The 27,509-nt window shown below is 48.7% G+C and overlaps 3 protein-coding genes across 3 annotated transcripts; 2 read left to right on the top strand and 1 right to left on the bottom strand.

Annotated features, from left to right (window-relative positions):
* Nucleotides 1-87: 87 nt before the first annotated feature.
* EEF1AKMT3 (EEF1A lysine methyltransferase 3) lies at nucleotides 88-10,970 on the bottom strand. The gene is made up of 3 exons (XM_007516663.3): nucleotides 10,347-10,970; nucleotides 10,132-10,243; nucleotides 88-1,613 (listed from the first exon to the last, which is right to left on the bottom strand). The coding sequence occupies exons 1-3, from the start codon at nucleotides 10,968-10,970 to the stop codon at nucleotides 1,222-1,224; spliced, it is 1,128 nt and encodes a 375-aa protein (XP_007516725.2). The 3' UTR covers nucleotides 88-1,221.
* A 34-nt stretch (nucleotides 10,971-11,004) lies between these two features.
* METTL1 (methyltransferase 1, tRNA methylguanosine) lies at nucleotides 11,005-17,616 on the top strand. The gene is made up of 6 exons (XM_060195022.1): nucleotides 11,005-11,143; nucleotides 13,651-13,814; nucleotides 16,008-16,192; nucleotides 16,275-16,388; nucleotides 16,543-16,644; nucleotides 17,119-17,616. The coding sequence occupies exons 1-6, from the start codon at nucleotides 11,031-11,033 to the stop codon at nucleotides 17,272-17,274; spliced, it is 834 nt and encodes a 277-aa protein (XP_060051005.1). The 5' UTR covers nucleotides 11,005-11,030; the 3' UTR covers nucleotides 17,275-17,616.
* Nucleotides 17,617-20,875: 3,259 nt separating this feature from the next.
* Nucleotides 20,876-26,974, top strand: LOC103107862 (25-hydroxyvitamin D-1 alpha hydroxylase, mitochondrial). The gene is made up of 9 exons (XM_060195023.1): nucleotides 20,876-21,095; nucleotides 21,912-22,102; nucleotides 22,526-22,728; nucleotides 22,809-23,009; nucleotides 23,101-23,273; nucleotides 23,475-23,647; nucleotides 23,840-23,918; nucleotides 25,580-25,777; nucleotides 26,105-26,974. The coding sequence occupies exons 1-9, from the start codon at nucleotides 20,898-20,900 to the stop codon at nucleotides 26,216-26,218; spliced, it is 1,530 nt and encodes a 509-aa protein (XP_060051006.1). The 5' UTR covers nucleotides 20,876-20,897; the 3' UTR covers nucleotides 26,219-26,974.
* The last annotated feature ends 535 nt before the right edge of the window (nucleotides 26,975-27,509 follow it).

A 27,509-nucleotide genomic window follows, 5' to 3' on the forward strand; every position in this document is an offset into this window, starting at 1 on the left:
AACCACCCCCCACTAGTAATAATAACCCAAATCTTGAGCTAAAGTTGTCAAATAACAACACAAGACGTTTAGTTATACTTTATATTTCTTTATTTCCAATGTGCTCTCATAGTCATAATCCACTCATGGCTCTCAACCTGGGAGGTAGTCGGAAATGTGGCCAAGGTCACCTAGGAAGGGAAAGGATGGAATCTCCTTCGGCAAACCCAGGAAAAATGTATTGAATGAGCAAAATGTTTGTTGGACATCTGCTGTTTTTCCAGAAAGAGTACTGGGCTTCAGGGAATCAGAGATGAGGAAACCACAAGCCTATCATCCAAGGTTATATAATGGTGAGAAAACTGGGAGAAAATAACCAGAAAAGACAAGGAAAGTCCCCTAAGATGAACAAGCCATTGAAGATCCTTGAGAGAAGGAAATAACATCCAAAGAGCAGGCTCGGGAAAAGATTTTTTTTTTTCCCTTTTTCAGAAAAGAGGTAATAAAGATTTTGACAGTCAAATTGTCCCTTGTAAGCAAAGAATCACCAGAAAGAATAAAGGAAGAAATAAGGGAATCTTGAGATTTCTTTAGGAAATAAAGAGCAGAGCTTCTGTCAGCTGACAAGAGATTGCAATACAGGTAGGAAGCCAAGAGGAAATGAAGTAGCAGGGTAATGTCGGAGTGCATGGGTGGGTAAATAGTATCAAGCAGAGGTGCTTAGATATGCTTCTGTAGGCAGTGGAAGCTAATCAGAGCTGGAACTGGAAGGTCACAAGTGCTATCAAAATTGCTTTCGAGGGAGCAAACAAGAGGCCAGGAATACAGAGGAGGTGACACAAGATGTTAAGTAAAAAGAGCCCCAACCACTGAGACCACCATGGGGAGAGAAGATAAGTGAAGGCACACACTGGGAAGGAGGGACTGACAAGGGCTTGGAAACCTCAAGAAAAATCAGAGAGAACATGGTATTTAGTATCAAGACTCCAGCTTCAACAAAGGACTGCTTTGGGGCAGAATGACTTAACCCAACTAAAGCCTTGGTCCCACCAGACTCTATCTATAGAAGCAAGAAGTGTATGGTCTAAGACTTCTTCCTTTTTAGTCCCCCAGCAAAAGCCCGAGTTCTTCGGATGTAGAAGAGATCTATAATGCTGCTTTTGGTGTCCTTAAGTTTATGGCTTCAGAGATACGACATTTTCTTCATTAGGACAAGAGATTCAGTGGCGCAGAAGGATGCTGTCAAGCAGGTCTTGGTTCCCTGCGCCTGGCCCTATAGATGTTGACATTCTCGTTCTCATCCCGCTGGGCCAGCTCCAGTTGGAAATGCTGGGGCAAGAGGTGCTGAAAGAAGCTCTCTGTCCCGTGCTCCTCTCTCATCTTGGAAGCCAGATAGATGGTGCCATGGGGCCCGCACAGGTGTTGGAGGGTCCCCAGCAGCAGTGGGAAGGTGGGCTCCATGTACACGATATCAGCCCCCAGCACCAGATCATAGTCTCCAGGGAAGACATGCTGGTCAATCCCCCAGGACAAGGCGCAGACCTGGGCCCGGCCTCCCGCCGGTACATTGGCCTGGACATTGCCCTGGATCTGTTCCAGGGCCACAGGCAGGTCAGTGATGGTAACATCCCCCCCTGAGAGAGAGGAAGGGGGAAAAATGCAAGTCAGAAGAATAAACCAAGGGTCTCAACTCCTGTGCAGAAGGTCCTGAAGCACCAGGGCCTAGCAGCTAACATCTCTGCTAGTCTGAAGGTCATATTTTGGCTTTTAGTGACCCTAACAATTCCTGTCTCACCCAGTCATTCTTGTTACTCTACATTCTACACCATCAACATTCCCACTGAGTTAAACTTCAACCTCTCTGCCCAACAACGACAATCAGGTGTCAGCAGAAGCCTGGGCAGGATGAATTTGGAGAAGAGCTGTGTACCCACCCTCCACTAACACCAACCAGCCTTTATGGATCTGGAAAGCTTCTCAGGAGACGTGACCTCAGTGAGCTTTAAAGGACAAGCAGGAGTTAGTCAGGTGGAGCTTTCTAAGCACCAGAGCACAAAGGCATGGTGGTGAGAAGCATGGAATATTCAAGTAAGGCTGGATCTCAGAGGCTGTGGAAGGAAGGAAAAAGAAGTATCAAGACATGAAACTAGAGAATGAAATAATTATAGCATGTTAAGAAGATTCATGTTTGATCCTGAGGGTTGTAGGTTTTAAAACAGTAGGTAGAAAGGAGAGATAAAGATAATCAGATTAACGTTCCGGACAGTTTCATTCATATAATGACTATATGTGTTGTGACCCAGGAGATGACACAGAGGATAACACTTTGGACTGTCAAGCAGGAGGTCTTGAGTTCAATCCCCAGTGTTGCATGTGTCAGAGTGATGCTGTTTCTCTTTCTGCCCCCTGCTCTTTACCATGAGTAAATAAATAGATCTTTAAAAAAAAAAAAGTGAATGCATATGGATTAAGCAACTACTAGCTCTAGGGATGCAGTGGTAAGCGAGACAAAGCCTTGGCCTTACTTATAGAGACACACTAGATCAATGGAGTATTACTTGGCAATTTAAAAGACCATATTATGTCCTTTGGGACCAAATGGATGGAACAGGAGGCAATAAGGAGGTAAGTGATAACTACAAGATGGCTTCACTCATATGTGTACTATAAAGAATTGAAACAGGGTGGGGTAGACAGCATAATGGTTATGCAAAGAGACTCTCACTCCTGAGGCTTTGAAGTTCCAGGTTCAATTCCCTGCACAGCCATAAGCCAGAGCTGAGCAGCACTCTAATAAACAAACAAACAAACAAAAAGAGTAGCCAATCAGTCTTCAAGACCTTGGGAGAACTGTGGTGATTATCCTGGGGAGGGGGGTGCAGGGGAGAGAGTTGGGACAGGACACAACTTTGGTGAGTGAATGGTATGGAAATATACCCTTATTATAATCTTGTAAATCACTATTAAAAGAGAGAGAGATAGGTGTGACAGAACTAATCACTACCATTATGATTATAGAAAGAGAAACTCAAAGTAGTGATAATTAATTAATAATCACTTTACATGTGTGAGGACCCAGGTTTGAGCCCCTGGTCACCACAGAGGCCACCTTCACAGGGGAAACTTCACAACCAGTGTAGTAGTGTTGTGCTGCCTCTCATCTTGTGCAAAAAAGTCTGGGGGCCAAGCTGTGGCACACCTGGTTAAATGTACATATTACAATGTGCAAGGACCCAGGTTCAAGCCCCTAGTCCCTACCTGCAGGGGGGAAGCTTCACAAGTAATGTAGGTGTCCCTCTCTCTCTCTCCCTATCCTCTCCTCTCCTCTCAATTCCTGTCTCTATCCAATAATAAATAAAATTTTTTTTTAAAAAAAAAAAAGGGGGGGGAGTCAGATGGGAATAATACAGTCATGTAGGTACAAATCCCCAAGCCCCAGAGAAGCCCTGGCAGGAAAGAAGAAAATAAAAGGAAAAAAAAAAAAAAAAAAACTGCAATGGGAGGTGGGTAGATAGCATAATAGTTATGCAAAGAAACTCTCATGCCTGAGGCTCCCAAGTTCCAAATTCAACCCCTCCATACCACCATAAACCAGAGAGGATCATGCACTGGTCTCTAGTAAAACAAACCCTACCATGTGCCTATAAGCCAGGTGCTAAGAATGCAGCAATGAATCAATGGGATAAGAATCCTCTGCAGCAGGGACAGGTGACTCAGTGAAAGCGCACAGAACTGATTCCTGGCATCAAGTACGTCAGAGTGATGCTCCAGTTTTCTTCTCTCTCTCCTCCCCACACTCACTGAATACATAGTTCTTTTAACATTTACTTAGTAATGGTGGAGGAGAAAGGAACCGGAGCATCACTCCAGCACATTTAATGCCAGTTGTCAAACTTAGGACCTCAGGCTTGAGAGTCCAACACTATCCACTGTGTTCTTTTCTGGACCACTCCTTAACTACATCCTTGGGGGGGGGGGGGGAGGTATGGTTATGTAAAGACTCTCCTGACTAAGGCTCCAAAGTCCTGAGTTCAATCCCTGCATCACAAAAGGCTACAGCTAAGCAGTGCTCTGGTAAAAGCTCAGCCAGTGGAGCGGGCACTTTATAACGTACCAGGACCCAGGTCTGAGCCCCTGGCACCACACAGGAGCACCGTGTGAAGAAAAGCAGTGCTGTGGTGGCTCTCCTGTGTCTCTCATCTCTACATTATCTGGGGGGTGGGGAGGCCTGCTGAGAGGTGGAATCATACAGGTACAAAGCCCGAGTAAAAACACCCCTTCCCCCCACCCCTCAAAAAAAAGCAGCCTGGGAGGTTGCACAGTGTCGAGGATGCTCAGTGTACGTACAACCACAAAGTCCCAAGTTAGCATCACATGTGTCAAAGTGATACTCTAGTTCTCTCCCCTCTCTCATTAATAAGTCTTTCTGGGCGGTGAGTAGATAACATAATGGTTATGCAAAGAGACTCTCAGAACTGAGGCTCCAAAGTCCCAGGTTCAATCCCCCATACCACTATCAGCCGGAGCTGAGCAGTGCTCTGGTAAAAATAAATAAATAAATCTTTCTTAAAACTCTCTTTGCGGGAGTTGGGCAGTAGCGCAGCAGGTTAAGCACAGGTGGCGCAAAGCGCAAGGATCAGTAAGGATCCTGGTTCGAGCCCCCGGCTCCCCACCTGCAGGGGGTTCGCTTCACAGGCAGTGAAGCAGGTCTGCAGGTGTCTATCTTTCTCTCCTCCTCTCTCCATTTCTCTCTGTCCTATCCAACAACGACGACATCAATAACAACAATAAAACAACAAGGTCAACAAAAGGGAATAAATAAATAAATATTGAAAAAAACAAGAGCAACAAAAGGGAAATAAATAAATAAAAACTCCCTTTGCTTAGTGGCAAGAAATGAACAAAACAAAACAAATGGAATGCAGTCGATCAGAAAGTAGTGAGTGCTCTCAGGTAGAAGCTGAAAAACAAGATCAGAAGACAAAACACAAGTAGAACCTGAACTGGAATTGGCGTAGTGCACCAAAGTAAAAGACTCTGGGGGTGGGGGAGAATACAGGTCCAAAAAGGATGACAGAGGACCTAGTGGGGGTTGTATTCTTATATGGAAAACTGGGAGATGTTATGCATGTACACACCATTGTATTTACTGTCGAATGTAAAACATTAATTCCTCAATAAAGAAATTAAAATAATAATAATAAATTAAAAAAAAAAAAGAAATTAGTGAGTGCTGTGGTGAAGTACCAAGCAGAGAAGAGGGGAGGAAATGCTGCAGGGGCAGGGACTACCATTTCTAGTTGGGTGACTAGGGAAAGCCTCACTCAACACATTGTATTTGGGCAAAGGCCTGAAGGAAGTGATAGAGCAAACCATGTGCATCTCCTGAGCTAAAATAAGGACCAAGTGAATGCAAACCCTGGAGGTAAGAGTGTGTCTGGCAGCTCAGGAAACAGAAGGAAGCCCAGTGTCTGCAGCACAGCAAGTCAGGGGCGCAATGATGGGGGTCATATGCTAGCCAGGGCTTAGAAGGAGATTGCCGAACCTGATTCTCAGTCTGAGTAAAATGGAAAGAATTCTAAATGGAAGAGTGGCATGCAGTGACTTATGCCTTTTTAAAAAATATATGTATTTAATTTATTTACTTACTGAATAGAGAAAAACTGAGAGGAAAGTGGGGATAGAAAGGGAGAAAGAGACACCCGCAGCCCAGCTTCGCTGCCGGAACACAGGTCCTCACACACTGTAGTGTGCGTGCTCAGCTGGGTGTGCTAGCACCTCAACCCTATCTATGTGTTTTTTTTTTATTAAATAGTGATTTATATGACCACAAATTAATACGAGTGCACATAAACACCACCACCACCCCCCGCCCACCCGCCCCATGAAGCCGGACATACACCCTCACCCTTAACCCAGGGTTTTTACTTTGGTGCCCTACTCCAAATTCAGTCAAATCCTGCTTTGAGTTTCCTGCTTTGAGTATTATTTATTTTAATGAGAGAGACCAAAGCACTGCTCACTTCTGGCATATGGTGTCTCCAGGGATTAAACCTCTGGAGCCTCTGACATAAATATCTGGTAAATAACCATTCACTACCTCCCTGGTCTGATATATGCTTTAAAAGGGCCACATCGGTGGCCAGGAAAATAGCTCAGCTAACAGAGCATAGGACTTACATGCCTGAGGTTCTAGGCTAAAATAAGGACCAACTGAATGCAAACCCTGGAGGTAAGAGTGTGTCTGGCAGCTCAGGAAACAGCAGAAAGCCCGTTGTCTAGAGCGCGGGAAGTCAGGGGCGCCATGATGGAAGCCATGTGCTCCATAATCTCGTGCCACATGCCCCAGAGTATTGCTCTAGCTTCTTCCTTCCTACCATGTAAAACTCTGTATCTCATGAAATACAAAAATGAATCTTTAAAAATAATTTAACAGGGAGTCGGGAGGTAGTGCAGCGGGTTAAGAGCACGTGACACGAAGCGCAAGGACTGGCATAAGGCTCCTGGTTCGAGCCCCGGCTCCCCACCTGCTGGGGAGTCGCTTCACAGGCAGTGAAGCAGGTCTGCAGGTGTCTTTTTTTTTCTCCCCCTCTGTCTTCCCCTCCTCTCTCTATTTCTCTCTGTCCTATCTAACAACGATGACATCAATAACAACAATAATAACTACAAAAAAAAGGGCAACAAACGGGGAAAAAAATAATAAATTAATAAATAAATCAGTATTCCAGAGGCGGCCCAGAAACGACAAGGTTGGTCTTAGAAGCATGAGGTCCCAAATTCCAGCCCAGCATCACATGCCAGAATGTGACTGGAATGGATTGAGGAAAAATTAGGAAGAAAGGAACCATAAACAGTGAGAATTATTCATATTGGGAAGTAGTATAGTGGGTAGGGTGCTGACTTGACATGAATGAGGCCCCCCAGTTCTATCTTTGGCACCACACATGCCAGGATGATGCTTTGGTTCTTGCTCATAAACAAATTAGAAGGGAGTTGGGCGGTAGTGCAATGGGTTAAGCGCACGTGGCGCAAAGCGCAAAGACAGGCCTAGGGATCCCGGTTCGAGCCCCCGGCTCCCCACCTGCAGGGGTGTCGCTTCACAGGCAGTGAAGTAGGTCTGCAGGTGTCTGTCTTTCTCTCCCCTTCTGTGTCTTCCCCTCCTCTCTCCATTTCTCTCTGTCCTATCCAACAATGACAACAATAATAATAACTACAACAATAAAACAAGGGCAACAAAAGGGAATAAATAAATATTTAAAAAAATAAAATAAATAAATTAGAAAACCAAAACTGGCCAAGCAGGTGGAGTTTTGCCATGTGCACGACCTAGGTTTGAGCCTGGGCCTCACTGCATTGAGGAAGCTTCAGTGCTATGGTCTCTTTCACTCTATCTATAAAACAAAAACAACAGTGAGGGGTTGGGTGTGTGAGTATAAGATTCAAGCCTCCGTCCCCAACTACAGTGGGAGGCATCATAAGCAGTGGAGCAGTGCTGTGGGTGTCTCTATCTCTCTGTAACTATTAGAAAGAAAATAAAGGGGGAGTTGGGCGGCAGCACAGCGAGTTAAGCACAGGTGGTGCAAAGCGCAACGACTGGAGTTAAGGATTCCGGTTCGAGCCCCCAGCTTCCCAACTGCAGAGGAATTGTTTCACGGGCAGTAAAATAAAATTTAAAAATTTAAAAAAATAAAAAAAAAAGGACCTGGGTTCAAGGCCCTGGTTCCCACCTGCAGGGGGAAAGCTTCACAAGTGGTGAAGCAGGGCTACAGGTGTCTTCTCTCCGTCTCTATTGCTCTCTCCCCTCTCAATTTCTTTGTCTCTATCCAATAATAAATAAAGAAAATTAAAATATTATTAAAAAATAAAAGAAAAAAATTTATGTCTCTAGTGTTATCATTGGGGGTGGGTGCCTGCACTATGAATCCACTGCTCCTGGTGGCCATCTTTTCTCCATTGTTGTTATTATTGTTGTTACTGTTATTGCTGAATAGGACAGAGAAACAGAGAGGAGGGGATGACAGAGAGGGAGAGAGAAAGATACCCACAGACCTGCTTCACCACTTGCTAAAGGCCTTGCAGGTGGGGATTCAGAGGCTCAAACTGGGATCTCTGTGCCAGTCCTTGCACTTCGCACTATGTGCATTTAACCTGGTGCACTGCTGTCTGGCCCCTGAAAAAGAATTTTTTTAATTATTTATTTACTACATAGAAACAGCCAGAAATCAAGAGGGAAGGGGGAAATCGTGAGGGAGAGTGACAGAGAGACACCCGCAGCACTGCTTCACCACTTACAAAGCTTTCCCCCTGCAGGTGAGGATTAAGCGATGGAACCTGGGTCCTTGTGCATTGTTAACATGTGTGCTCAACCAGGTATGCCACCACCAGGCCCTGAAAAAACTTTTTTGAGAGACCGGTGACAATGGCCTGGACTAAAGGTGATGGAAAGAAGACAGTAACTGGAGAAGTACTAAGGACCAAGGATTTCACATGACTATTGAGGGAAGAAGGCAAGGACTGACATTCAGATTCTGAACTTGGCAGCTGAGCAGGGGATAAAGAAGTCACTCTGGGAGCAACTGAAAGTAGGAGTTCCCATTTTTATCAAATGCCTTTTCTCCCATTTTAAGATAACAAATTCACCCACACAATCATCTGTTCATCCTTCAAGGAAAATTGTCATTGACAACTGCCTTGTTCTGTCTGATCCTGGTGTTCACACCACTAACTGCCCTGTCTAACTGAACTTCTTGATTTGGGGGGCAGTCAAGGCAGATATATCCCAAGCATGTTGCTGGCTCTACACAAGCCTCACCACAGTTTAGTTTCTCTTTATTAGAGCACTGATCAGTTCTGATTTACATTGGTACCAGGAACTGAACCTGGGACATTGAAGCCTTACACAGACATCTGTCTGCATAACCATTACCCTGTCTTCCTGGCCCCTCACCACAGTCCTGATACTGTAACACCTTCTGTCTTGCCCACTAGGCCATAAGATCCTGGAGAGCAGAAATCTGGCTTGCTCACTGTTTTATATGACTCTTGCTATACAAGGGACTGCAAATACATGATGGCTAAATGAATCTTGCCCCTGGGAAGACCTCCCTGAGTGTAACCTGGCTGTGTTCCTTTTGAACAAGTTCATTCCCAGAGAGATGACATTATAAGGGAGTGTTCTGGGTGTGAGTTTTCATCTGCACATTAGATTGTAAGTTAAGGAACTGTTTCCTGGGTACTTTAAGGACTTGTCTGCTTGTTTTTCAATGCTAAGGCCTCATACATCCGTGATTTCATTGTTTCCTGCGGACTTTTGACTTCATTATTATTATTATTCTTTCAACTTTAGATAACAGACAGAGAAAGAGACATCACAGAACCTGAGTTTGTACTGTGGTTTGGGGGCTCAAATCTGGGCCATGAGCACGACAAAGCGCATATCCTTCCAAGTGAGGTATGCCTTGGCTCCATGTAGTTTTTGGTTCTTGGTGAAAACAAATCAAATTTTCCCTTACCTTTTATTTTCTGAATCTGCAGTGTCTAATTTCTGCCTTTACCCCACTTACCATGAAACACACCATATGTATCAGAAACTTTTTTTTTTTTTTACCAGAGCACTGCTGAGCTCTGGCAGCTTAAGATGGTGGGGGGATTGAAACTGGGACTTTGGAGCCTCAGACATGTGTCTCTTTTCAGAACCATTATGCTAGCTATTCTCTGCCCTTCATCAAAAACTCTCAAAAAAAAAAATTTCCTCCCAAGCAACTGAAACCTAAAGAATCTAATTTATATTCATAATAAAATTATAAACTATTCATAAGGTTTAATTCCCATAGATTATTTCCACTTACAGGGTCCTCCTGGGTGTGCATTCTGGGAGATTATGTACAATGCTAAGGTTTTAAGTGATAGCACTGTCCATGAAATCACAAGTAGTACCAAAAGCTGAAACAATCCCTTCTACGAATGCTTGCTCCATTTTTTTTCTATCCCAAATAGTCTACACACACACACACACACACACACACACACACACACACACACACACACAGAGTTTTTTGTTTAAAATGGGGACAGGGCTAGCCCCTAATTACTACTCTCTCCCAAGAATTCAGATGTTTCTTGACACCCCGTCCCACCAACAAGCTCACGCACCTTGCAGCGCAGCCAAGATCCCCACGATGCCTGTCCCTGCACCCAGTTCAATCACTTTCTTGCCTTGAAAATCCACCTTTTGACTCTCGAAGTAGTTGCACAAGCTCAGAGCCTAAGGCGTGAGTAGAGAGTTAACAGAGTCCCATATGGCAGCCCCCGCCCCGAGCGCCCCGACCTCTGGGGCCCAGCCCGCGAGCCTCCCGGCGGGTCCTCACCGCGTCCCACACGCGCGCGGCCACCCCCAGGCGGGACCCGAAGTTCTGCGTGATGCTCAGCACGTGCCCACAGAAACAGAAGCGGCTCTTCTCCGCGTACGAGTCCGCGAAGAGCCCGACCTCTCGCGGGAACACCGACTCGGGCTCTGCCTCGGGGTCTGCGCCCGGGTCGGCCATTTGGCGGAGCGTGGGGACGCCGCGCGGGTCAGCGCTCGGGCCCGGGCCGGTCTCAGGGCGGGGCAGGGTGCGGTGAGGGGCCACGGGCCGCGACGTGGCTCTGAGCCCCGCCTCCTCCCCACTGGGGCTTCCTGGAGGAGAGGAGCCGCCCTCCGGCTCGGTCTGACCGGGGCGGAGAGGAGACAGGGACGAGGACGGTCCCCCGGTCCCTCTCACCTGCAGGTGCACAGGTGTCTGCAGCCAGGATGTTAGACCAGGCCTGGCAGAAGCAGGCACCGAGAAGAGGGCGGGCGCCGCACAGGGCTGTGCAGCCAGCCCACTTAGAGACGAGAAGTGTGGTGTCTGACCCAGTCGGGTCCTCCATGCCCAGCCCTGCCCAGCCGAACGGACTGTGGGTCCTTTAAGGGGCGTGGCCTGTCCGACGGCTGCCTGCTGCGTCATTAACATGCGCCCAGAGTTCGGTCTCCACGTGGATGCGTAGGAGACACCGGGGGCAGGGGCTGAATCATGGCGGGAGCCGAGACTGGGGATGCGGCCGGGGCTGGGACTGGGGCCCCGCAGAAGCGCTACTATCGGCAACGTGCTCACTCCAACCCCATGGCGGACCATACACTGAGCTAGTGAGTGAGCAGAGCAGGGGGAGAGAAAGAAGAGCGGAATTCTCGGAGCAGCCCGGGAGAGCGATGCTTAGTGTAGACGGGGGAAGACCTGCCAAGAGACTTGCGTCGGGCAGCAGGCCGAGTCCGCAAGTTGGGAGGAGGGGTGGCATTCTGGTTGAAGTATGGGTAGCTGTGTGAGTCTGGTAAGAGATCATTACTGGAGACTACTGTGAGTCTAGTAAGAAGAGATCGTTACTGAGACTACTGCCGTGGAGGCATACTGTCGGTTTCGTTTGTTGCATTTAATAAAAGACAACTGTGTACAAAGTTTCGCCCACACCTTCATCCCCTTCCTAGTGTCCATAAAATTAACAAGTTAGGTTCCTGGGCTGGGGAGACAGCATAATGGTTATGCAAAGAGACTTTTATGTATCTTAGACAACTAGTCTCAAGGAGAGGAACTGTGCCCCAGGGGGGGAAAAAGGCTATCCTGGCAGAGTCACGTCAACTTTGTGCAAAAAAAAAAAAAAAAACCAGGGCCAGGCGGTGGCGCACCTGGTTAAGTGCACATAATACAATGCGCAAGGAAAGGGACCTAGTTTCAAGCCCCTGGTTCCCATCTGCTAGGGTGAAGTAAGGCTGCAGGTGTCTCTGTCTCTTTCTCTGTCTGCCCCTCCCTTCTCAATTTCTCTGTCTCTATCCAATAATAAGGAGATAAATAAAAAGTTATTTCGGGAGTCGGGCAGTAGCATAGCAGGTAAAGCGCTGGTGGGGCAAAGCACAAGGACCAGCGTAAGGATCCCGGTTCGAGCCCCCAACTCCCCACCTGCAGGGGAGCTACTTCACAGGCGGTGTCTATCTTTCTCTCCCCGTCGCTGTCTTCCTCTCCTCTCTCCATTTCTCTCTGTCCTATCCAACAACAATGACATCAGTAACAACAACAATAATAACTACAAGGGCAACAAAAGGGAATGAAAAAATAAATATTTTGAAAATTTTTATTTCGGGAGTCGGGCAGTAGCACAGCGGGTTAAGCGGCGTGGCGCTAAGCTCAAGGACCAGAGTAAGAATCCCTGTTCCAGCCCCTGGCTCCCCACCTGCAGGGGAGTTGCTTCACAGGTGAAGCCAGGTCTGCAGGTGTCTGTCTTGATCTCCCCGTCTGTCTTCCCCTCCTCTTTCCGTTTCTTTGTCTTATCCAACAACAACGACATTAGTAATAACTACAACAGTAAAACAACAAGGACAACAAAAGGGAATAAATAAATGTAATTTTTAAATTTTATTTCAAATATCATGGTAAATTTGAAGATCAAATTCAACTTACTGAACTATTCATGAATTGGGCAATACCCATCTAACAACTAAGAAGGTATTTTTCTACCCAGAAAGAGTGTGGGAGAGGAAGTTATTTGCAAGACAATAAAAGGAGCAGACTTATACAGACTACATACTCCAAGGAAAGGCTAAACTATCAGACTATTTTTTTTTCTTGCCTCCAGGGTTATTGCTGGGGCTCAGTGCCTGCACTAAGAATCCACTGCTCCTGGAGGCCTTTTTCCCCCCCTTTTGTTGCCCTTGTTGTAGCCTTGTGGTTGTTATTGTTGATGTCGTTTGTTGATGGATAGGACAGAGAGAAATGGAGAGAGGAGGAGAAGACAGAGGGAGAGAGAAAATTAAAAATAGACACCTGCAGTCCTGCTTCAGCGCCTGTAAGGTGACTCCCCTGCAGGTGGGGAACCAGGGCTCGAACCGGGATCCTTACACCGATCCTTGCGCTTGGCGCCACGTGCGCTTAACCTGCTGCACTACCTGCGCTACCTCCGGCCCCCCCCAAACTAAGTCTTAAGTCTTAGCTTAATAAGTAGGGTTTGGCGTAAGTTATTCCACTCGGGACATGTGTTTCTTTTTCTATTTTGAGTCTATTCCTTTCCTTTACCTTCCTCTTCTTCCTATTACTATTCTTCCCCTTCTCCTCCTCCTCCTTTTAATGAAGTCTAAAAGTGTAGTTAGAGGGAGTCGGGCTGTAGCGCAGCGGGTTAAGCGCAGGTGGCGCAAAGCACACAAGGACCGGCATAAGGATCCCGGTTCCAACCCCGGCTCCCCACCTGCAGGGGAGTCGCTTCACAGGCGGTGAAGCAGGTCTGCAGGTGTCTATCTTTCTCTCCTCCTCTCTGTCTTCCCCTCCTCTCTCCATTTCTCTCTGTCCTATCCAACGACAACAACAATAATAACTACAACAATAAAACAACAAGGGCAACAAAAGGGAATAAATAAATAATAAAAAAAAAATTAAAAAAAAAAAAGTGTAGTTAGACAGGTCAGCAATCTGGGCTTCATGTTGGGCCAATGATTCACACTGGGGGTTAAGGGTGGTTTCCATTGTTTCTCTCAGAGACCACAGGGCCCACAGTTACAGAATTTTTGAGAAACTCTCCTCTCATCTACCTCCTCTTTTACCCACCCACACAAATAACTTTTGCAATGATATTACCAACCTTCTCATGTCTCCCATGTCTTCTCTCCAATAGCCCTGTGAAGCCTGAAGAGATGGACTGGTCAGAGCTATACCCAGAGTTCTTCGCTCCACCAACCCCAGATCAGAGCCATGATGATCCAAAGGATAAGAATGAAAAGAGAGCCCAGGCCCAAGTGGAATTTGCAGATATAGGCTGTGGCTATGGTGGCCTGTTAGGTAATTCTCTGGCCTTTTCTCTTGGAAGATAGGCATGGGCTAGCTTCTGCCTCCTCAGCAGGTTTGGTGGGGGCCATATTGACCTTTCCCCTTTGGACTAGACATTGGTGCTGTGCATCAGTATGGAAAGCCTCCACTTTTCCCTCTACTCTGGATCTAAGGCCTTTGCCCTGAAGAAGGGAGGGGGCTGCCTCAAATAATTTTTAAAGCCTGGGTTCTCCTGTCTGGCCCATACCAGGCCCTAATCCCTCTGTGAGCCATTTCGCCTGCCAAGTGCTGGGTCAGTGAGCTGGTCAGCACAAGCGTCAGAGATTAGCTACTGTGGTTAGTGATCCTGAACTGTTTTTCTCAGGGATTCTAGCACTCCTCCTCCCCCACCTCCCTCCTCATCTGAACTCATTCCTTTGGCTCCTCTGTCACTATCTGGGTTCCTCCCATATTATCCAATTTGTCCCACCTAGGCATGCTAGGTTCTTCATATATATATATATATATATATATATATATATATATATATATGTATATATATATACACATATTTTCCCTTTTGTTGCCCTTGTTTTTTTTATTGTTGTAGTTATTGTTGTTGATGATGTCGTTGTTAGATAGGACAGAGAGAAATGGAGAGAGGAGGGGGAGACGGGGAGAGAAAGAGAGACATCTGCAGACCTGCTTCACCACCTGTGAAGTGACTCCCCTGCAGGTGGGGAGTAGGGGCTCGAACCAGGATCCTTACACCTGTCCTTGCGCTTTGTAGCACGTGCGTTTAACCCACTGCGCTACTGCCCGACTCCTGGTTTTTCATTATTTTTAGATCTTCCCATAGAGATAAAGTGTGGAAGAAGGCGTGGGGGGTGGCCTTCCTGGTTAAGCACACATATTGCCACACACAAGGATCCAGATTAGAGCTCCCCCTCCCCACCTACAGGAGGGACTTCGCAAGTAGTGAAGCAGATCTGCAGGTAACTGTCTGTCTTTCTCTTTCTACCTCTATCTCCCCACCCCTCTCAATTTCTTTCTGTCCTGTCCCATAAAAAAATAAAGGAAAAAGAAAGGGAAAAAAATGGCCTCCAAGAGCAATGGATTGGTAGTACTAACACTGAGCCCTAGCAGTAACCCTGGGGGCAATAAAAAAAAGAGATAACTGGGGCCAGGTGGTGGCACACCTGGTTGAGTGCTCACATTACAGTGTGTAAGGACCCAGGTTCGAGCCCCTGGCTCCCCACCTGCAGGGGCTCCCTTCACAAGCGGTGGAGCAGGTCTGCAGGTATCTATCCTTCTCTCCCCCTCTCTGTCTTCCCCTCCTCTCTCAATTTCTCTCTGTCCTATCCAACAACAACAAGAGCTACGACAACGATAGCAATAATGACTACCACAAGGGCAACAAAATGGGAAAAATGGCCTCCAGGAGCAGTGGATTCTTAGTGCAGGCACCGAGCCCCAGCGATAACCCTGGAGGCAAGGAAAAAAAAAGATAAATGTGCAAATGCTATAAAACACCTGCAAAGATATACATATTCTCAGCCCCTCCTACTTCTAGTCCCGATGAGGATTTTCAGATCTCCCCAGCCCATTTCTCTAGGACAAAAGCAGCTTATAGCAGCCCAAGAAGTAGCACAATGGATAAAGCACTGGACTCGCAAGCATGAGGTGCCTGGTTTGATATCCACCGTCACATGTGCCAGAGTGACCGTCTGGCGCTCTCTCTCTCCCTCTCTCTCTCATTAAGTGACACATAAATCTGAAAAAGGTGAAGAAACCATATATCAACAGATACCTCTCTGGTGGCCAGAGAGGGTACCTGACTTGCCATGTGTGGGACCCAGGTTCAAGCCCCAGCAAACCACGTGATAATTCTATCACTGTGGGGCAGAAGCTCCTATGCTGTGGAGTTTCTCCCTCTCTGTGTGGCTGTCTTGTCTCCTTCTAGGGAAAAAAAAATCAACGAGGTCTAGGAGATAACATAATAGTTATTCCAAAGGACCATCATGCCTGAGATTCCAAGGTCCCAGTTTCCACCATCAGCTAAAGCTGAGCAGTACTCTGGTAATAAGTAAATCTAGGCATCTCTATGACAGCTCTTGCCATTCCTGACTTGGTTAGTTGCAGATTGAGGCTTCCTTTCTTGTGCTGACCTCTTTGCTCTTCCTGCAAGTTTGAAGTTGTTGATTACAATCTGATTTCTGTGTCCAGTGGAACTGTCACCATTGTTCCCAGACACACTGATTCTGGGTCTGGAGATTCGGGTGAAAGTCTCAGACTATGTACAAGACCGGATTCGGGCCCTGCGAGCAGCTCCTGGAGGTGGCTTCCAGAACATTGCCTGTCTCCGTAGCAATGCCATGAAACACCTTCCTAACTTCTTCCGAAAGGGCCAGGTAGGCAGGGACACTGGTGAGCTAAGCTTGAAGATAGGTGGGCCACGGAGGCCAAGCTCTCACGGTTCCGTCTGTCCCACAGCTGACAAAGATGTTCTTCCTCTTCCCTGACCCACATTTCAAACGAACGAAGCACAAGTGGCGAATCATCAGTCCCACACTGCTGGCAGAATATGCCTACGTGCTGCGAGTTGGGGTGAGAAGGGAGTGGGAGGAAGTGTGGGGTGAGTGACCTATACGGCATCTTCTGAGAATTCAGTTGGGAGGGGTGAGGACTCACAGCACCACGCCCATCATCTAGCTGCTTGGTTGCATGCAGACCCCTCTCTAAGGTGTCATCACTTGAGCAGGGGCTGGTGTACACCATAACGGATGTGCAGGAGCTCCATGAATGGATGTGCACCCATTTTGAAGGACACCCCTTGTTTGAGCGTGTACCTCTGGAGGAACTGGTAAGTAGTGGGCCGAGGGAAATTATCAAGATGCAGATTCTTTCCAGAATGGTTCTGGACTCCTTGGTTAAGATCGGTGCCAGGAGGGAGTCGGGTGGTGGCGCAGCCGGTTAAGCACACGTGGCGCAAAGGGCAAGGACCGGCGTAAGGATCCCGGTTAGAGCCCCTGGCTCCCCACCTGCAGGGGAGTTGCTTCACAAGTGATAAAGCAGGTCTGCAGGTGTCTATCTTTCTCTCCTCCTCTCTTGTCTTCCCCTCTTCTCTCCATTTCTCTCTGTCCTATCCAAAAACAACATCAATAACCACAACAATGTTAAACAACAAGGGCAACAAAAGGGAAAATAAATTTAAAAGTATTTTTTAAAAAATCTTTAAATAAAACATTAGTACCAGGAGGATAAATTTCGAGGCTAGGGGCTACAGAGGAGTGTGGGGCAAAGTAGGCACTGACCTATTGGACTTTTCTTCTCCCAGAGTGACGACCCTATTGTAAGACATCTTGGCACCTCAACGGAGGAGGGAAAGAAAGTTCTGCGCAATGGAGGAAAAAATTTCCCTGCTATCTTCAGAAGAATACAGGATCCCACCCTCCAGGCAGTGACTTCCAGTCCTACCCCTCCTGCTCAGTGACACCTTACCTTGCCTAAGCTGGACCACATCTTCCTGTGACTGGGGGAAAAAGCTAGACCTGCGGGCCTTTCCAACAAAGACTATTGGGGCTGAGAGGCAGCGGCCTTTCAAAGGAGTTGTGGAATCGCCCAGGTGCAGGACCCCAGTCCTTTCACAACCACCCCCTCTGCTGCCAACAGAAAGACAGACATGGTGGTACTGGGGTTGGCACAGTGGCTAGAGCGTTGGACATAAGAACAAGAGGTCCCAAGTTCAGTCCTTGGAGTTCATGTGCCAGAGTAATGCTCTGGTTCTCTCTCTCTTACTCTCTTCATAAATAAATAAACCTTTTTGAAAAAGAAAGGCAGATATGTTGACTGGGAAGGTTAAAAGGCCCGGGAGCAGAAGGAAAGAATCTACTAAGGGAGACAAGATCCCACACTCTCCCAGAGATTCTCCTGGACTCTCCTAAGCTGCAGTAGGAATGCAGTTCTACACTGTCTAATGGCCTGCGAGTCTCCAGTCACCTGTCCACCGCTGTTTACTTTGCTCTCCTGGAGATAATGTAGACATGTGCACATGTACTCTATCTCGGAAAAGGGGTGTGTGTGTGTGTGTGTGTGTGTGTGTGTGTGTGTGTCGTGTGCTGGCTCTGGAGAGTCCCCAAAAGGGGGTAAGAGTGGAGACCCTCTCCTTTATATTGATATTTCTTTGTTTAGGATAAAGACAAATTGAGAGGGAAGGAGGAAGGAGATACACTTGTAGCACTTCACGGCACATGAGACTCCACTGTGTGTAGGGGTGTTGAACTTGAGTCATTGTGCACTGTAATGTGTATACTCTACCAGATGCACCACTGCTCAGCCCTCAACTCTCTCTCTTTCTCTAAACTAGATAGAAACAGCCAGAGAGAGGGAATCAGGTGGTAGTGCAGTGGGTTAAGCACACGTGGCGCAAAGTGCAAGGACCAGTGTAAGGATCCTGGCTCGAGCCCCTGGCTCCCCACCTGCAGGGCAGTCACTTCACAGGCAGTGAAGCAGGTATGTAGGTGTCTGTCTTTCTCTCCTCCTCTGTCTTCCCCTCCTCTCTTGATTTCTCTCTGTCCTATCCAACAATGACAAAATCAATGACAATAATAACCACAACAAGGGCAACATAAGGGAATAAATAAATACATAAATGATACTTTAAAGATTTTTGAAAAAAAGAAACAGAGAAATTAAAATCAATATGATAGAAGGAGATAAGACAGGGAAAGAGACAGACACCTGCAGCCCTGCTTCACCACTCATGAAGCTTTCCCCCTGCAGGTGGGACCAGGAGCTTGAACCTGGGTCCTTGAGCACCATAATGTGTGCACTTAACCAAGTCCGCCACCACCTGGCCCCCAACCTTTTTGATGCTGACCTTCAGTCATGACAAGAGTGTGATGATGCCCAGGTGGGGGAGTAAGGAGCAGGGAGCTAGACTGGAGCTAGACTTTTAAGCTAAAAGTGTCAAGGAAATGCTGAGCAGAACCGCTCCCTCCAAAGTGGACTGAACTAGCTAGAGAGTGTGCATTTAGCCCTTGCTTCATCCAGGGACACAGAAGTATCTTTAATTTTATTTATTTATTTATTGTCACTAGTTATATTTGATGGGATAGAGAAAATGAAGGGGGGGAGGGAGAGAGCCACAGAGACACCTGCAGCACTTGCATCACTGCCCATGAAGCTTCCCCTCTGCAAGTGGGGAGCAGGGGCTTGAACATCAGTTTTTGCACATGGTAATACGTGTACTCAACCAAATGTGCCACCACCCAGCCCCTAACTTTTTTTTTTTTTGTCTTCAGAGTTATTGCTGGGATTCGGTGCCTGCACTATGAATCCACTGCTCCTGGAGGCCATCCTTTCCCCTTTGTTATTTATCGTTGATATTATTGTTGTTATTGCTGTTGTTGTTGGATAGGACAGAGAGAAATCGAGAGAGGAGGGGAAGACAGAGAATGCGAGAGAAAGATAGACACCTGCAGACCTGCTTCACTGCCTGTGAAGCGACTGCCCTCCAGGTGGGGGGCCGGGGACTCAAACTGGGATCCTTGCGCTGGTCCTTGCGCTTTGCACTATGTGCACTTAACCCACTGCGCTATCGCCCAGTCTCCTAGCCCCCAACTTTTTTTTAACTTTTTAGATTTTACTAGTGAGAGGGAGAGAGCAAAAAAAAAACTAGAACATCACCCAGGGGTCAAACTCACAACCTCATGCTTGAGAGTCCAGTGCTTTACCTATTGCCACACCTCCAGAGTTGCTGATCTTTTCTGATTTACAAAAAAAAAAAAAAAAGATGCACAGCAGGAAGTGCAGGAACTGGTGTAAGGATCCCTTAAGGAACAGCCCCCCCCCCCCAGCTTCCCACCTGCAGGGGGTGAAGCAGGTCTGCAGTGTCTATCTTTCTCTCCCCCTCTCTGTTTTCCCCTCTCTATTTCTCTGTCCCATCCAACAACATCAATAACAAGGACAACAAAATGGAAAAAATGGCCTCCAGGAGCAGTGGATTCGAAGTGCAGGCACTGAAGGCAATAACCCTGGAGGCAAAAAAAATACAAACCATTATTATGGCTTTTTTCTTTTTTTGCCAGGGTTACTCCTGGTGCCTGCACCAGGAGGCTATTTTTTCCCTTTTGTTGCCCTTGTTTTATCTGGTTATCATTGTCATTATTGATGTCATTGTTGGATAGGACAGAGAAAAATGGAGAGAGGAGGGGACGACGGGGGGGGGGGGTTAGACACCTGCAGACCTGCTTCACCGCTTGTGAAGCAACTCCCCTGCAAGTGGGGATTCGGGTGCTCGAACAGGTGTCCTTGAGCTGGTCCTTGTGCTTTGCACCATGTGCTCTTAACCCGCTATGCTCGCCCCTCCCCCCATTACGGCTTTTCACGCCCCAGCTTTCCAGAGGACAGAGCTGTAGGCTTAAAGACACGATGTTCTCTCTCTCTCTAGGAACAAGGGCAAAGCTCCTGGAATCTTTTGAGCCCATTAATCCACCCACCATTTGCTAGTTGTCAGATTTGGGGATGGGGACACACTCCCAGTATTATTGTACATTCTGCCCGTGTAGAGAAGGTGCAGCCAATGGAGGAATTGGGGACTCAGAACTCTGGTGGTGGGGAATTATACCCCTGTTGACATGTAATTTTGTAAATTAATATTAAATCACTAATAAATAAATAAAAAATAGAGAAAGTGCAGCCCTGTAAGCCAGCAATGGGAGAGTCACATCTGTGCCCCTTCCCGGAGAAACTGGAGGATGGGGAATTCCTGAAGGCGAGTCCGAGGGCGGGTAGCTCCCCAGAATTGTCTCTATTGGTCACCACACTAAGTAGCCTTTCCCAAGAAGAAAGCTATAGAGTGTTGGATTAGGACAGAAGAAACTGAGGCAGGTCTGTACTCCCAAGAAAGCCATTGCAATGTGATACCCAAAGGAACCGCAGCCCCGCCTACAGTTTGTGGGTGTTAATCCCCAGCACCCACAACACTCACGAGGGGATTGGCTGAGGAGCTGGCAGAGGGGCGTCACCACTACCTTGAGACGAAATAGGATTAAATAGGGGTACCTGCAAGATGTTCCGAAGGAACACTCTTTCCCGCGGGCTCCCTGAAAGACCATGGCTGAGACCCTCAAGCTCGCTTCCAGAGTGCTCCGTCGGGCCCGCTGGGCTCCGGAGCTGGGCACCTCACTGGGTTCCAAAGGCAGCGACCCAACAGCGCCCCACGGCTTGGCGGACATCCCAGGCCCCTCCACACCCAGCTTCCTGGCTGAACTTTTCTGCAAAGGAGGACTGTCACGATTACACGAGCTACAGGTAGAGGGGGACTCCGTGCCTGGGACCCAAAGCTGGGGGAAAAGGGGCTTTTAAGAAATTATATATATATATATATTAAATGAAGAGATGAAGAGGTGAAGAGGGGGACCGAGACAGCACTACTTCACCCTTTGTCAAGCTTCCCCCCTGGGAAGGGGTAGGAGGAGTAAAGGTTAATTTGAACCTGGGCTCTTGTGCATGGTGGCTGGCGTGTGCCCTCAACCCAGTGAGCCACCGCAGAGACGGTGAAAGGGATTTATGACTGTCAAAAAGACAGCCTAGTGCTGCTTCCTCAAGACAGCTCACTTGGGAGGATGCCTGATTTCGCCATGCACCTCCGGGTTCGAGCCCAGTCCCCATTGCTCTAGAGGAAGCTCGAGTGCTGTGGTGTCTTTCCTTCTCTCCTAGTATTTCTGTCTCTGAAAAAGTCCACCACAGCGGTGCAGCTCTGGCGACAACCAAGAATACTAAGAGTAATAAAAGTGCATTGTAGAGAGGGCCAGTGAGAAGGGATGTCCGTGAATTATGAAGAAGTCCCCTGGGAGTCGGGGTGCTGCGGCACCCCGCGTGTTCTCGCCAGGGAGCCGGGTAGATCTAGGCCCAGCGCGGGGGAGGCGAGCAGTCCTCGGGGATTGATCCGCTTCGGCTGGGTTCAGGTGACCGCAGCGATTCCTGACTGCTTGGCGCCGAGTTTCCCTGTCCCGCTCTTCAGCTGCAAGCATTCGAGGGCTGGGGCGGGGGCGGCGGAGCGAGCAGCCGCGGGCTGAGTGCGGGTGGTCCCCGGCGCCCCTGCAGAGACCCCGGCTCCTCTCGCAGGTGCGGGGCGCCGCGCGTTACGGACCCGTGTGGTCAGCCAGCTTCGGGCCGGTGCGCACAGTGTACCTGGCGGCCCCGACTCTGGTGGAGCAGCTGCTGCGACAGGAGGGACCCCGGCCGGAGCGCTGCAGCTTCTCCCCCTGGACCGAGCACCGACGTCGGCACCAGCGGGCTTGCGGGCTGCTCACCGCGTGAGTCCCCTCCACCGCCCCCCGCCCCGGGCCCCGCAGCCCCCGGCGAGAGGCGCGAAGGCTGCAACTCCACCTTCCCGCCCGAGCCTGTCTTCTCCCAAGCTCCAGCGGAGCCCGCCCACCCGCTGGTCTCTTATGGCCAGAATCTGGGGGGGCCGCAGAAAAGGCTCGGGTACTGGGGTCCAGATGAACAGTCTGAGTCCGTGACTCAGCTTACCCGGGAAGCAGGAAATGAGTAATGAGCAAAGGGGCTGGGGAGCGGGTGCAGGCAGCGGCGGGGGGGGGGGGAGTGAGGCACAGTCTCTCACCGAGGCACCTCAGTCAGTCACGTCGGTATCGCCATTACATCCCCCCCCCCCGACACACACACACGCGCGCGCGCGCACACACAGGCCCCTCGGTCTCCCTCTGCGCACCCCGCAGGGAAGGCGAAGAATGGCAGAAGCTCCGCAGCCTCCTGGCGCCTCTGCTCCTCCGGCCGCAGGCGGCCGCCGGCTATGCCGGGACCCTGGACGAGGTGGTCCGGGACCTGGTGCGGCGACTGCGGCGCCAGCGGGGACGGAGCGCAGGGGCCCCCACCCTGGTGCGCGACGTGGCGGGAGAGTTTTACAAGTTTGGGCTGGAAGGTGAGTCCCTGGCCCCGGGCCCGCGCGGGCGAAGACTCATCCGCGGCCCCGGGTGTCTGACGGCGCCCCCTCCTGGTCAGGAGTGGGCGCCGTGCTGCTGGGCTCGCGCCTGGGCTGCCTGGACGTGCAGGTGCCCGCGGACACCGAGACCTTCATCCGCGCCGTGGGCTCGGTCTTTATGTCCACGCTGCTGACGATGGCGATGCCCAGCTGGCTACACCGCCTGGTACCCGGACCTTGGGGCCGCCTCTGCCGAGACTGGGACCAGATGTTTGCATTTGGTGAGGGTGCAAAAAGGAAGTGGGGGCGGGGGAGCGTTAAGGGGGCCAGGGGCAAAAGGGAGTCATCCCGGTTCGGTCTCCCCACACGCAGCGCAGCGGCACGTGGAGCGGCGAGAGGCCGAGGCGGCTGTGAGCGGCCAGGGAAAGTCCGAGGTGGACGTGGGCGCTGGAGCACACCTAACCTACTTCCTACTGCGGGAAAAGTTGCCTGCCCCGTCCATCCTGGGAAACGTGACAGAGCTGCTACTGGCCGGGGTGGACACGGTGAGGCTCACCATCCATGCTGCAGCCCCCACATCCTGAGCTCACACACCCCAGCCTCAGGGGACTTTCTGGTTGCAGAGGATTAACCACGGTCTTCTAGACTAGTTTAGCACCTGCTGGACTCCAGGCCTCATATTCTGCACCCCTCCTCCCATGCAGAGACCCACCTGAAACCTCTGACGCTCTTGCTCGTGCCCTCAGGTGTCCAACACCCTCTCCTGGGCCCTGTATGAACTCTCTCGGCATCCAGAAGTCCAGATGGCACTGCACTCTGAGATCACAGCTGCCCTGGGCCCTGGCTCCCATGCCCACCTTCCAGCCACCACCTTGTCTCAGCTGCCCCTGCTGAAGGCTGTGGTCAAAGAGGTGCTAAGGTGAGGGGATAGGAGGAGAAGAACTAGAGAAAATGCTGGAAGGGGTGGAGAACCAGACAGCAAGTGGGGGCAGGCAGAAATAAGGTCGCATTCTGCTCCCACCAAGAATAGGATTGGCAATAGGGTCCCCAACTATGAAGAGGGAGGTTATAACCTCACTTTACTGTCTTCCTCTTGTGCTCTGCAACCCAGATTGTACCCTGTGGTTCCTGGCAATTCCCGTGTTCCAGACAAAGACATCCATGTGGGTGACTATATTATCCCCCAAAATGTGAGTAGAACCTAAGGGCCCCTTTTGATAAGTCATACCTATCTTGTTCTCAATCATTCCCTTTATTATTGGATTGTCCAAAAAGTCATGACATGTTTTTCTTTTTAAAAATATTTTTACTTTATTTATTAAGGAGAGGGCTAGGAGGAGAGAGAAAAATAAAAGAAAAAAAACGGGGGCAGTCAGTGACACACTAGGTAATCACACACAGTATGAAGCGCAAGGACCTGTGCAAGGATCCCAGTTCGAGCCCCCGGCTCCCCACCTGCAGGGGAGTTGCTTCACAGGTGGTGAAGCAGGTCTGCAGGTGTTTATCTTTCTCTTCCCCTCTCTGTCTTCCCCTCCTCTCTCCATTTCTCTCTATCCTACCAATGGGGAGGGGAAATGGCCGCCAGGAGAAGTAGATTTGTAGTGCCAGCAGAGCCCCAGTGATAACCATGGAGGCAAAAAAGAGAGCGAGATATCAAACTCAGGACGTCATGTTGAGAGTCCAACACTTTATCCACTGCTACCTCTAAGACTACATGATGTGTTTTTCTATGTAAAAATATGTCATGACTTTGCCAATAACCCAATACTATTTATTTATTATTTTATCAGAACAATGCTGATAGGGGATTGAACCTAGGACCTTTGGTGCCTGAGGCATGAGAGTCTCTATGTATTACCACTATGCTATCCCCCTCATCCCTCAACCATTTCCTTTAAGTCCTTTTAAATTGAGCTGGCAAAATAGCTCACTTGGATTGCATACTGCACTGTGGCTTTCACCACACGGAAAGAAACTTAGATGCTGTGGTCTCTCACTCTTTCTCTTTCGGCCCATCTTTTTTTTTTTTTTGCCTCCAAGTTTATCACTGGGCGTCAGTGCCTGCACTATGAATCCACTGCTCCTGTGGCCATTTTTTTCTTTATCATTGTTGCTATTGATGTCGTTGCTGTTGGACAGGACAGAGAGAAATGGAGAGAGGAGGGGAAGACAGAGAGGGGAGAGAAAGATAGACACCTGCAGATCTGCTTCACCGCCTGTGAAGTGACCTCCCCTGCAGGTGGGGAGCCAGGAGCTCTAACCGGGATCTTCACATCTGGTCCTTGCACTTTGCACCACATGCGCTTAACCCGCTGCACTACCGCCTGCCCCCCCCCCTTTAAGATTTTTGAAAACTTGATAGGACAGAGAGAAATTGAGAGGGAAGAAGGATAGAGAGGGAGGGAGACAGAAATGGTAACATGCACATAACCAGCTGGTGGCATACCACCTCTGCTGTCTCTTTTTTAAAAGATTTTATTTATTTATTAATGAGAAAGATACGAAGAGAGAAAGAATGAGACATCACTCTGGTACATGTGCTGCTGGGGACTGAACACAGGACTTCATGCTTAATCCACTGCGCCACCTCCGGGACCACTGCCTGCCCCCCCCCACTCTATCTTCTTAAAAAAATAAAAAGATGTATATAATTAAGCCCTTTCAAACTCTCTTGTTTGCTTGAATGCCTCTAAGATATGAGGCAATGGAGAAATCATTCCAAAAGCAGCCCCCGAAAACCTCTCCATTACCAAGCACGTCTACCTGTGTTCCAGTCCATATGTCCTTTTCTGCATGTACCTTCCTGCATTCCTGGGTACAAATGAACAAGTCTGTATTCCTCCTCCACTAGACATTGGTTACTTTGTGCCACTATGCCACCTCAAGGGACCCTGCACAGTTCCCAGAGCCAAATTCTTTCCGGCCAGCTCGTTGGCTGGGGGAGGATCCAGCTTCCCACCCATTTGCATCTCTTCCCTTTGGCTTTGGCAAGCGCAGCTGCATGGGGAGACGCCTGGCAGAGCTTGAGCTGCAAATGGCCTTGGCCCAGGTGAGTATCTAGACCTCATACCTTCACCAGGTAGAACCCCCCCTAATCCTCTCAAGTAACATGCTCTTCTTCTGACAAGCATAGGAAAATTTATAAGCCTTGGTAGACCTAATTTTCCAAAAACATGGTCTTCCTAATATAGGCCTAGAGAAGGAAAGTTATTTCTACTTTTTCCCTATCATAATACCAAACTCCATCAACCCAGAAATGCCCTGCCAGCCCCAAATGCCATTTCAATACTGACCATCCCAACATTAACTATTCTTTCCCAGTCAAGCCCACCATAAGGCCCCTCTCATCACTATGACCTCCCTCCTCCTTTTCTAGATCTTGACCCATTTTGAGGTGCAGCCTGAGCCAGATGCTGCCCCAATCAGACCCATGACTCGGACAGTCCTGGTACCTGAGAGGAGCATCAACCTCCTGTTTGTGGACAGATAATCCTGAGAAAGGACGTTGCCATTATCATTATAGGGCCTTACTAGGTACATACAAGACAGAGATCCATATCCCTGAGGTCTCTCTATCTGACCAAACTGGGCAGAACAAACAGACAACAAAGTGTTTGAGACAGCTTTGACTAAGGTGTGAAGTATATACTTGGTTTTATCTAAGATAACCCCAGTTCATCTACCTGCTTGACCTTTCTTCTGTGCATATAAAATAGCCAACTCAGATTTCAACTAATTATATTGGGTGGTCTGAGGAGGAATTCAACCTCTATCCTTTTGGGGCTTTCAAAGCCTTCACTGCCATTGCTGGCTAAGCACTGACCATGGCCTCAACTAAACAACTGTACATCTACTCTGTACCTGCTTAGTCTTCTCTCCTTCTCTCTTTGAAATAGAGTGGGTGAGGCCTTATTTGGTCTTCATAATCCCTGCCAGGACCTCTCCCTAACTAGACTGTCAGACTGAATCTGGACCATGGGGCTCCCTCTGTCCATCTCCTTTCTCATCTTGCCCCAGGAAGTGGAGTCTGTCCTATCCTTGCCTGGTTTATGGTTTTTTGTTTGTTTGTTTTTGTTTTTAAACCCTCCCTGGATCTCTGGTCACTATTAGGTTAGCTTACCCTACCATTTAGTTCCTAGGCAGACACATCTTGGGGTTTATTTCTGCCCAAACTTTTTTTTTTAATACTGACTTTTTAAAAATATTCATAGTTTTGAAATTAAAAGTTTGAATGTTTTAGCCTCAACTTTTGACTTATTTCTCTTCCATTCCCATTTCCTATAAGACCTAGATCAAGACCCTCATCCAATCCCTCAGCTCTGCCTTGGTTTCTCAGGCCCTGGGTGTGACCTACATAACAATGGGAGGTCTGGATACCTGGAGAGTGGTTTGCCTCACAAACCCAGACATGTTCCTGTAGTAGGAACAGCCAAGTCTAGCTCCCAGGAAGAGATTAAGGGGGTGGTGGTGAAAAGCAGTTGAAAGGCCTAGGCTACCATGTCAGGTTGGGAACTGAGAGATTTGCAGAGATTACAAGGGGATGACTGACTCTTTGGTGTAAGTGCTATTGATATCTGGGCCACCAGGACAGAAGGACATCGCAGAATGGCCACTATACTCTTAAGAAAGGTTGTTCCAAGGTCATCTTGTTTGGAGAACCGTAAGAATACAGGCAAAGAAGTGAAGTCAGACAGGATGAAGACAAGTGTGGGGGTGGCCAGAAGCCCTGAGGCACCAAGTCAAGAGAAGAGGGATGGGCAGAGTGAGCTTCTAGTTCCCTG

This window comes from Erinaceus europaeus, chromosome 7, assembly GCF_950295315.1.
Source record: "Erinaceus europaeus chromosome 7, mEriEur2.1, whole genome shotgun sequence".
Classification (NCBI taxonomy): domain Eukaryota; kingdom Metazoa; phylum Chordata; class Mammalia; order Eulipotyphla; family Erinaceidae; genus Erinaceus; species Erinaceus europaeus.